We start from the raw sequence: 12,065 nt of genomic DNA on the forward strand, positions 1-12,065 counted from the left end.
ATTAAATTTCAAGTGATCTAAACTTAAGGAATATAATAAAAGAAAAATAATAAAAAGAATGTTGAACAATTTTAACTCTTACTGCTTACTATATTCCTTACTGCTTAAAAAATACACAATAAAACTATTAAATATATTATATATAATATATGTAAAGTACTATGAAAAATACTAACATAATAAATATTTAATAATAAAGCTATAAGCTACAGTGCATTTGAAGAATTGGGTAAGTTCCCTATTTAGAGTTTTCATTTGCCTATCTAAGATAACTTTTACACTTACTTGTTTTTTTGAGGTGTTGGGGATTGAACTCAGGACCTTATGCATACTAGGCAAGTATTCTACCACTGAGCTATATCCCCAGTCCCTACAATTCCATAATTCTACTTATAATTCTTAAATTTCACTCATGTTTATTCTTTAACAAAAAGTATTGTAATATGTTTGGGTAGAGTCAAATACACTAAAAAAAACAAAATAAAATCTTAGCCAGCTACAAGATATAAAATACATAAAGTCTAATTAACTAGCCTGTTTCAAATATTCTAGTTGTAAAACCCAGGACTTGGTAATCTCATCTAGTTACTAGCTTCTCAAATTTTAATTACAATGTAAGTGAAAAAAAAATGCTAGAAGAAAAACTGTTAATACACATTGCTCTTATTTATTTATTTATTTATTTTAAATGCATACAATAGTTGGGCAAGGTGGTACATTCCTGTAGTCCCAGCAGTTGGGAAGCTGAAACAAGAGGATCATCTGAACCTAGGAGTTCAAGACCAGTCACCCACTATCTCAAAAAGACTTACAAAAAATACACCAAAATTGTGAAAAAGCAGCAGATTTTCTCTATATATTCCTCTATTCTCCCAATTTTTCACAATGTTGCATGTATTCCTATTATAAATAGGGAAAAAAAGTCTTTGTATCAGAAATCTAAAACAATTAATTTGAGCTGGGCATAGTGGCACAAAACCTGTAATTCTAGCTACTCAGGAGGCTGAATTCGGAGATCACAAGTTTGAACCCAGTCTGGATAACATGGAGAGACTCCATCTCAAAAAATATATATTAATTTAATAAAATTCCTTATTTAAATATGGCTATTAGTGACTTAAAAAGTAACTTATACTCATTTGTTTGCAACTGGTTCTTACATGAAATGCTTTTTAAAAAATATATTTTAGATGTTGATGGAACTTTATTTTATTCATTCATTTATATGTGATGCTGAGACTCGAACTCAGTGCCTCACAATGCTAGGCAAGCGTTCTATCACTGAGCCACAACCCCAGCCCATGTGACATACTTTTTAAAAATAAGTAACAATCCCAACAACTCAACAGGATGAGGCAGAAGGATGGCAAGTTTGAGGCCAGCCTCAGCAATTCAGCAAGACCCTATCGTAAAATAAAAAATAAGAAAAGGGGCTAAAAATCTAGCTCAATGGCAGAGCACCCCGTTTTAATTCCCAGTAACACCAAAAAAATTAATAAAACATAAATAAGTGTTATTACATAAAATACAAATTAAAATTCACAAAAGAAATAAATTATTATAAGTTGCTGTGATACTATATATGATGGCTTTTTTTTTTTAAAGAGAGAGAGAATTTTTTAATTTTTAGTTTTTAGTTTTTGGCGGACACAACATCTTTGATTGTGTGTGGTACTGAGGATCGAACCCGGGCTGCAGCATGCCAGGCGAGCGCGCTACCGCTTGAGCCACATCCCCAGTCCCATATGATGGCCTTTAATAAAAATTTTATAGATAACTTTAATAAGTTAAACTTATTAAAACATATCATTCAAAGTTCATACTGTAGGGCTAGGAATATAGCTCAGTTGATATAGCTCAGGTCTTGGATTCAATTCCCTACACACACACACACACACACACACACACACACACACCACACAACTGATACGGTAAACTTACACATAAAAACAACATGTTCTAAAAACATCATTATTGTTCTCAATGCAACATGTAGCCCATTATCTGATAAAAAAATAAATTAAACGTTTCTTTTTCACTTTCTAACTATCTTGTTACCCCTTCAATATTAGAAACATTTGAGAGTGATTTGTTCCTTGTTTTTTTTTCTATTTAGTTTTATCAGGTATTCATATTGTCCTTTTCAACCACTTCCTCAACCCTTTATCTTAGTTCTAGTTTAAGAAATCTGTTTCCTTTTTATTAAACCTCACTTCTAGGCCACTTTTTAGGTATTTACTGTGCTAGACTGAGTAATGTTACCCTGTATGGCAAAAAAGGACTTTGCAGATGTGATTTAAGTTTTTTTTTTGTTTTATTTTTTTTATTATTATTTTTTTTAATACCAGGGATTGAACTCAGGGGCAATCAACCACTGAACCACATCCCCAGCCCTATTTTGTATTTTATTTAGAGAGAAGGTCTCATGGAGTTGCTTAGTGCCTCACTTTTGCTGAGGCTGGCTTTGAACTTTCGATCCTCCTGCCTCAGCCTCCCAAGCCACTAGGTCAATTAAGGTTTTTTGGTGTTTTGTTTTTTTTTTTAAGAGAGAGAGAGAATTTTTTAATATTTATTTTTTAGTTTTCGGCGGACACAACATCTTTGTTTGTATATGGTGCTGAGGATCGAACCCGGGTCACACGCATGCCAGGCAAGCGCGCCACCGCTTGAGCCACATCCCCAGCCCCAAATTAAGGTTTTGACACAGGGAGAGTATCCTGTTTTATCTAGTTAGACCTTAAATGCAATCACATATTCCTTTATAAATGGGAGGCAAAGAGAAATTTGTCACAGACAATAACTTCAATAATGAACAAATAGAAGCAGAGATTAAAAGTAATGCACCACAAATCAGATTTCTGGCAACCACTAGAAGCTCAAAACAGCAGCAAATTCTTCGCTACAGCCTCTGGAGGACACCTTGATTTCAGCTCAGTGACTAATTTCTTACTTCTAGCCCCAGAATTGTGAGTGAATAAATTTCCATTGTTTTAAGCCACCAAGTTTGTGGTAATTTGTTAAACAGCTACAGGACACTAGTGCATTTATCATACAGTTTCTGGAATAACAACACTGTTGGCATTTCTCTACTTCTTTATGTTTTCATTGCCTAGTCTAGCATTTCCCAAACACAACTTAACCTGACACTTATTAAAAATACAAAACCTGGGTTGGGGTTGTAGCTTGGCAGTAGAGTGCTTGCCTAGCATGTGTAAGGCACAGCGTTCAATTATCAGCACTGCATATAAATAAATAAGTAAAATGATCCAACTAAAAAAAAAAATACAAAACCTATAGGTCGGGCTGGGAATGTGGCTCAAGCGGTAGCGTGCTCGCCTGACATGCGTGCGGCCTGGGTTCGATCCTCAGCACCACATACCAACAAAGATGCTGTGTCCGCCGAAAACTAAAAAATAAATATTAAAAAAAAAACCCCAAAAAACCTATAGGTAAAGGGCCTTAAAAATCTGTAGTTGGAAACACTGGCAGAGATGTTTCAGCATTTTCTATGTCTTCATGGTGTGTCAAAACTGCTAACATTTTCTTTTTAATGATTATATCAAATAGATTTGCCAGATTTCATGTTTATGAGTACAATTTTCATTTGATTTTTACTACTGTTCTGTCAGCATATATTATGAAGGACTTAGGAAAAAAGCCCCACCTTCATGAATTTGTTTGCAGCAAGGAAACAATCAACTTTAATACAAAATGAAATAACTTCTTGTTTTCTGCCACTTTTACTATACATATGATTTGCATTATTGACACCTCCAGTTCTATAACCTTTCCATATTTCCAGTCTGTCAGCACCTACTCTGCGATCCACCAATGCCTCTTTCTTGTTGGTCTCTTTAACACTACTGCTCTTTTACCATACTTAACTTACAAAGTCCCATATTCAGGATCAATTTAATCAACAACTTTCTTGCTTTTTTTTTTTTTTTCGGTACCAGGGATTAAACTCAGGGGCACTCCACCACATCCCTAGCCCTATTTTGCATTTTATTTAGAGACAAGGTCTCACTGAGCTGCTTAGTGCATCGATAAATTGATGAGGCTGGCTTTGAACTCATGATCCTCTTGACTCAGCCTCCCCAGCTGCTGGTGTTACAGGTGTGTGACATCGCACCTGGCCTTCCTTTTGCTTTTACATTTGAGCTGCTGAATGAGGCTAGAGAACAATCATAAATGAGCTGAATATAATGGCACGCACTTGTAAAAATTCTCAGGAGGCTGAAACAAGAGGATCACAGGTGAAGGCCAGTCTGGATAATATAGTGAGACCTTGTCTCAAAAGGCTGGGTGTGTAGCTCAGTGGTCCAATGCTTGCCTGACATATGCAAAGTCCTGGGTTCAATTCCCAAATTACCTATATGTTATCCTTTTAGTTGGTATGTCCTCCTTCACCCTTCCCTGAGAGTCTACAAAATCCTGATCAATCAACATTAAGTGGCTAGCCAGCATGTAGCTCATGCTGTAATCCATTCTAGTAACTCAGGAGGCTCAGACAAGAGGACAAGTTTGAGGCCAGCCTCAGCAATTTAGAGACCCTTTCACAAAACTAAAAAAAAAAAAAAAAAAAAAAAAAGCTGGGTTTATAGCTCAGGGGTAGAGCATCCCTTGGTTAAATCCCCAGTAGAAAAACAACACCAAAAATTAAAAAATTAAAAAATTAAAGGTCAGCACAGCCCATTTTGATGATAAGAGGTTAAGAACAGAGGTCAAGAACCCAGCCCAGCATGGTGGTACATGCCTGTAATTCCATCAATTCTGAAGGCTGAGGCAGGAGGATCACAAGTTTGAGGCCAGCCCCAGCAATTTAGTGAGAACTTAAAGCCACTTAGTAAGACCCTGTCTCAAAATAAAAAATAAAAGGGGGTGAGGATGTGACAGAAAAGAAACGAAACCAGACCCTAGAGCTAAAACCAACAGTGTCTGACTGCAAGTCCTACTGGCTGTATGACCTTGAGAAGTTATTTAATCTTTTTAAACCTATGTTCCTATCCAAAATAGGAACAGCAGCAGCTACTTCCCATACAGATTTGAGAACCGAGTCAATACACATAGTCCCTACCACACAGTCAATGCAATACAAGCCTGTAACTTCTGTCTTTTACTATCCCTGTCCCCAAAGTTAAACACTCTCTTCTTTGTGCTCAAGGCACTTTACCAAAAGGGATAACTACTTCCTCCTTGCACTGTTACAATCTCAGGGCAAGAACTTTGTCCTATTCATCTTTTTAGCCTCAGAGAATACCATATTACTTTTTCCATGGTGGTACTGGGGATCCAACCCAGGGCCTTGCACATATTAGGCACTCACTCTGCCACTGAGTTATATCCTAGTCCTTTTTATTTTTGAGCCAGGTCTCACTAAATTGCCCAAGCTGGCCTTGAACTTGAGTAGTCCTCCTGCCTCAAGTTTGGGACATGATGCTCAGCTCTCTGTCACATTTTTATTGGGAAAAAAAAAAACTATTAATAAATGTGGAATCTGTTTAAGCTAAATGCTGTGCATGTACAAAATAAAAAGCAAACAGCTGTGCCAAGTGTTGAAAGAAAAGGTAGTGAGAAGGAAAGCACTCCACAACACGGAAATGCATGCATAAAGCAGACATTTAAGTGCAGAGGTGCAACTGGGCAATGACAACAGACGAAGGTATGTGCAGGGTGGGGGCAGCATATTAAAGCCAGCCAGAAAACAGTTATAAATGCTAACCTAAAGAATCTGGACTTTACTTCAAAAAGAATGAGGTAAACATAAGTACTTTTGACTCACGAAATGACTTAAATGATTTCAGTTATATAACTATGCTTAATGTGAAGGCTCCGTTAGAAAGTAGAAAGGCTAAGGATGGACAAATGATGGTTACTGCTACAACTCAGGCAAGAAGTAGCAAAGATTAACTGGAGCCATAGAAAAGAAAGATGGGATACACATTTCTAAGGTGAAATTAACTAACCTTAGTGACTATTCTAACATAAAAATATGTGTGATTCAGAGGTTTCTTGCACAACTATAAAATGAGGCCATTAATGAAGATAAGGAATACAGAGGGAGGAGCAAGACTGAGCCAGGATAAGATATAGTTACCCCACCTAAAGTAATTTTTTAAAACAATAAACATATTATTTAGAATTGGAATCGAATGTTGAGAATTATGCCATCACTCTGGCATGTATTACACTTAATTTAACAAACACATCACAGCAAAATGTGTTCAGTTCAAAGGGCTCATTTGTTTACTCAATAACATGTTACAGTTCTTCATTTGGAGGAAAAATCTATTATGCTGAGATGGAGCTGAAGAGATCAAAATGTGGCCAATAATTTTCAACACTGTGTGTTCTTATAAACTGATTTGTTTCTCACAAAACAATACTTTCTTGATGCTATAAGATTCTGCTCTGATCCAATTATCATGATGAAAACCTACTTGCTGCTTTGTACACTTTTTATTTTTGAAGCTAGGATATTTCCTCTGCAACTCATATCAAATACTCATTTCATGCTTTTCTCTATCAAGACTCCCTTTCCTAAAGACTGAACAAGATGATCTAAACTAAAACTGCAATGCCTTAAAGTTCTAACTGTGACAGTCTATTTCTATCAGGACAAGTACAATTTAAGGAAATTTAAACAGGGCAGGTACTTCTGTTCCTGAAATGAAGAAACACACAGTAACTTTGTGAAACAGTGATCAAACTTCAGTGCACAACACAACTCTTGGATGTTAACGTAAAAAGCAGATATTTGGGTTTGGATTGTGGCTCAGTGGTAGAGCACTTGCCTAGCATGTGTGAGGCACTGGGTTCGATCTTTAGTACCACATAACAAACAAACAAACAAATAAAGGTATTGTGTTCATCTATAACTTAAAAAAAAAAAAAAGCAGTTATTTGGGCCAGTATGGTTGCACACAACTGTAATACCAGTAACTCAGAAGACTGAGACAGGAGAATTGCAAGTTCTTAGCAACTTAGTGAAACTCTGTCTAAAAATAAAACATAAAAATACTGGCTGAAGGTGTGGCTCAGTGGTTAAGCACCCCTGGGTTAAATCTCCAGTACTTAAAAAAATAAATAAATTGTCTTCCCACCCCAAGAGATTCTGATTTAATAAGGGCATGGGATCCATAAATTTTTGTTTTGCTTTTCAAACACTACAGGTGATTCTGATGGAAATATTTCAAGGCCATTCTGAGAAACACATGTAATAGTTCCAATGTCAGTAACAAGATTTAAAATCCAGCTCCCATTCACTGTGTGGCCTTAGACTACTTTCTTAATTTCTGGAAGGTTTGGATTTACTATAAAAGGGGCATACTTCAAAGATGTTATTAATGAAATAATGCCAAAATAGTGCTTAACAATGTGCTCAGCTATAATTGTTACTGATTCAATTCACCTAGTTCTATAAGACAAAAATAAGGAAAAACTGGACATATGTACACATTCACCATGACATCTAAAAACTTTCTAACTCATAACTATGTTTTTTCTTTCTTTTTTTTTCTTTATTGCAGTACTAAACATCAAATCCAGTGCATGCTAGGCAAGCACCTACCACTGAGCTAAATCCTCCACCCATTTTTTTTCCATTTCATATTAAAGTTTTCATCTCCAAGATTCTATAAGAACCTCCTAGTCAGGCATGCTCTTTGTCTTCTTCCCCTTGAATTTTGTAATAATTTAAAAAAGCAGACATATTACTTAAGTGTTTCCAGTCCTATAAGGAAATCTTACAAAGGCATAAAGTTATGAATACAAATATTTACCAGAAAATATTCTACTTTTCACAACATCAATGTAAATGCTCCAAAAATTAGTAGTTTTATTAAACAGATCTTAATTTTAAAAAAATCCTATTTGCTCTTTTCATGTAATCACATAAACACAAAGTTATCTAAATAATGAAGGTTATGTTTTATTTTTAGAAAAAAAAATCAGTGTAATTGCACTATAATCAATTCATTTAATTTCATTAGTAGCTCTGTTGGTTTCCCCTATTTTAAAATCCAAAATATAATTTGTAAATGCTCACATAATTCTCTTATCCCAGAAGATACATATACATTTGCACACACCCATTTCATTTTATAGTTCACTGGAAAGAAATTTTGGAAACTAGAAGTTCTACAAACTTTTGCACTAACCAAAAATCCTAAATTTTGTGCAAAATGAGAAAATTATTAATTGATCATTCATAAAAATATGCAGCATCCTCTGCATCTTGTTATTTGAAAGCTTAATACTTACCACCTCATTTCATTCAACACAGAAAAAACACCTAACAAAATTTTACCCCCTACCAAAAACCCACTAAAGATGTAGCTCTCACATTATCTAAGATGGATAATGTGAAGGAACCAGGGACACTTTGCTGAGCAGCAATTATCATGTATCAATATTTTTCGATGTTCATTTGTACAAGGCATCATACACATTACCAATCTTTGCTCAAGGCAATCGGAAGCGGAGTTGGGAGAAATTGGAATCTAGAAGGCCTTTAACACCAAAAGTAGAATAGTAGTTACCAGAGGCAGGGGGTGGGGGAAGGGTTGGAGGAAAGAGGAGAGATTGGTCAGATTGGTCAAAGGGTACAAACTTTCAATAATTCTGGAGTTCTAATTTTCAGCCTGGTGACTATAAGTAAAGAATACTTGTAATTTACTGAGAGTATATCTGAAGGGTTCTCATCAAAAAAGTAAACTGGCAATTACTCAAAGTGAGGTATATGTTAATTAGCTTGACAGGGTAATCATTTCACAATGTATACATATGTCAAAATATTACGTTGTACATCCTAAATATACACAATTATTATTTGTCAGCCATACCTCAATAAAGCTGAGGGAGACACCAGGGGAACCCTGCAAAAGATGGGGCTTTGTTTGTTTTTGCTGTTAGAAAAAGTAAAGATACCGTGGGCTACCAGCACTTTGTAAAAATCTGGTAGGACGCTGAAGAACAGTTGAGGTTCGATGACTGAAAATCCTTGCAAAAGGGTAATGTAGAATAAACCTGTACTATATCTGCTCGAGAAAGAGAAGGGTGGGTAGGAGAGGGTTCGAGAGGTTCACAACGGGGGAAAACTGAGGGTGCCGCCAAGGAAGGTCTGAGGACGGGTTTTCTTGGCCTAAGTGGCGAGAGAGTGGGAGCATAGCAGCTTGGCCTCCACCTCCACTTCCCTACCAGCACCCTGCTGGGAGAGGGGGAGGAGGTTCACTGGAGGGTAAGAGCTGGGACTGGAGAAAAGAAAGCCGCCCCGAGTCCTCTGGAAATCAGGAACCGAGCGGCCCTCAGGGAGGAAGGGCTGCAAGAGGGCGGGGCGCGATGCGGCGAGGAAATCCAGAGGACTACGACCCAGACGTGCGCAGCGCGGGTGGAGACCCCTACTCAATAAAAACACCCGGGGGCTGAGGCAGGGCAGGGCGGATTCCGCAAGAAGACGAGACAGAACTTACTCCGCGGTCTTCCTCCGAGAGGAAGTCGGGGCCATCGTCCAGGCCTTCCTGCTGGGTCGGCGGGCCGAGCGCGCCGAGGAAGAAGATGAGGTGGGGAAGACACAAAAGGAGACATTAGTGCCAGGCCGGCGCGGTCCCCGCGCCCGCCCCGCGCCCGACACCCCCACCGCGCGCCCGGGGTTCGGCGCCGCTGAGAACACCCACCATCATGGCTGCTCCGAGACGAGGACCAGCGCAGGCGCGAACGCACTGCCAGCCCGAGGGAGCCGGCGGCAGGGGGTGGGGCGGGGTGGGGTCTGGGGGCGGGGCCCTGGAGCCCCGCCCCGTCCCGCTGTAAGGGGACTGGCAGGGTGTGCGAGGAAGGGAGAAGGACGCCGGTACCTTGGGACATTTGAAAGCCCCGAAGTCAGGGAGGGTTCCAAGCCCCAGACCCAGCTGGTGACAGCTAGCGGCTAGTGAGCTCTGATCCGAGAAGGGCCGAAGGCCACCCAGGGTGCTGCTGTCCAGTTAGTTCCCTTGCCCTAAGGGCTCCAGCGAGAAACCTTTCAATCTCGTCTCTGTAATGAGCCACACGATAATTAATCACAATTAATATCCCATTGCCTATGGAAGTTGTGGGAACTAAGGGCCTTCATACAGTAAGCAGGGGCTATAATCAAGCTTTTACTACTGGCTAGGTAATAACTACCTCAGGGTTTGGGGCGCTAATGGCTGAGCACTATAAAAGTGAGCTGTTCTCATTACAAGAGTATTCCTTTCCTTTCTAGGAAGAAGTTTCCCCAGACCTACTCCAGCTGTCCAGCCAGATAGCACAACACGGTATACACAGAAACTTCAAGATAAATCATTCCTAACCCCTGCCATATACTCACCTCTGGCGCATAAACACACACACACACACACACACACACACACACACACACACACACGCAATCTCTGTGCTTCCATTCAGTTAATGGTATCAGCATCTTCCAATATTCAGGCTAGAAACCTCAGTCCTGTTCAAATTCTTCCTTTCTGTCCTCACATCCAGAGAAATGCTATTTCTTCTACAATTGATTCTCTTCATATTTCTTGAATTGGTCCCATTTCTCCCACTTCCATCAGCATCCCTTATCTGGACCTTTAATAATATCCTAACTTTTATTTTTTGCATTTTCTTTATTCTGCGCACTACTGCCAGTTTTCCTCCTAAGACTTGGATATTGGTGATAATACTACTACTGCCCTACTCAATAATCTTTATATCTTTACAAGCCTCCATTACCTAATGATCAACTAACTCCTCAGCCTACATTCCATGTCCTCCACTTTTGAATTCCTTTGTATTGCCAAGCCCTCCATTCTTTTTTTTTAAGTTGTAGATGGACACAATACCTTTATTTTATTTGTTTTTATTTTTATGTGGTACTGGGGATCGAACCCTCATGCATGCTAGGCAAGCACTCTACCACTGAGCCACAACCCTGGCCCCCCCCTTTTTTTCCCCCTTTTTTTGGTATCAAGGATTGAACTACTGAGCCACATTCCCTTCCTTTTTACTTTTATTCTGAGACAAGGTCTCACTGAGTTTAGAGTCTCAGTAAGTTTTGATGCTGGCTTGGAATTTGTGATTCCAAGCCTTAGCCTCCTGAGTCACTGGGATTACAGGTATACACCACCACCCAGCTCCCTCCATCCTATTTTTTTTATTGAAATTTTCTCAAAACAATAATAGTAAACTTACTAATATTTCCATGAAAACTTCTTATAGCTTTCATTTTGTGTGTAAGGAGAACTGAGGCAGAGAATAAAAACAAAGGTTTACTCTCCAATATGGTAGGGAGGAGAACCTCATTTTTTATCCTTTGTTTCTTCCTTCGCAATGCATTTTAATGACTACTAAAGTGATCCTCCTCACTGGGAATCACGAGGCATTATGCAATGTCACTGAAGTGTCAGAAGGAATGTTTTAAGAATCTGGTACTGTTAAACAGTACTAATGATCCCAGATACTCAGGAGGCTAAGGCAGGAGAATTACAAGTTTCAGGCCAGCCTCAGTAATTTTACAAGACTCTGTCTCAAATAAAAAAATTAAAAGGGCTAGGGATTTAACTCAGTGGTTGAGTACCCTTGGATTCCATCCCCAGTACTACAACAAAACAAAAAGTGCCAGTATTTCCTAATGACTTGTTTCTGAATTAAAGGTAATGCCTATAAAGCTTCTCCTAGGTTGAGAAAGAGGATTGGAGCTATAATAAAGGAGCATAATTTGTGTACAACTGATAGGAGATTCAGCTTTGGACAAAGGTCAAGAGGTGCCATATAAACTACTTCAAATGCCTATGATCATTATCCAGGGGTTTTAAATGTCAACATTAAAACAAAGTCCAGTAACATTAATGAAAAAAACTTTAAAATTACTAATTGTGAATAATTAAAAGGATAGGATTCAAAATATAAGAAAGCACAAAATTATGACTAAAGATGTATTATATAATTACTGCAGCTATAATCCATAGCAGAAAACTCACATAAGTAGAGAACCCAATCTTGAAATAATAAAATTGTTTATTAATGCCTGAGCTTTCCTTTCAGAGCAAAGTTCTCACTAT

General features: G+C 38.4%; 1 protein-coding gene across 2 annotated transcripts in view; it reads right to left on the reverse strand.

The window, feature by feature from the left end:
• The window catches only part of Snx6 (sorting nexin 6), a 57,100-nt gene extending 47,387 nt beyond the window's left edge, over positions 1–9,713 (reverse strand). Inside the window, exons 1-2 of one of the 2 annotated variants that reach the window (XM_077799523.1) lie at positions 9,675–9,713; positions 9,471–9,518 (exon numbers count right to left, since the gene is read on the reverse strand). In XM_077799523.1, the coding sequence (XP_077655649.1) occupies positions 9,471–9,518; positions 9,675–9,680 (54 nt within the window). In that variant the 5' untranslated portion in view covers positions 9,681–9,713. Of the gene's footprint in view, positions 1–9,470; positions 9,522–9,674 lie in introns of both variants that reach the window. The other variant, XM_026414335.2, reaches the window with a different exon arrangement.
• Positions 9,714–12,065: the final 2,352 nt, after the last annotated feature.

This window comes from Urocitellus parryii, chromosome 6, assembly GCF_045843805.1.
Source record: "Urocitellus parryii isolate mUroPar1 chromosome 6, mUroPar1.hap1, whole genome shotgun sequence".
NCBI lineage: Eukaryota > Metazoa > Chordata > Mammalia > Rodentia > Sciuridae > Urocitellus > Urocitellus parryii.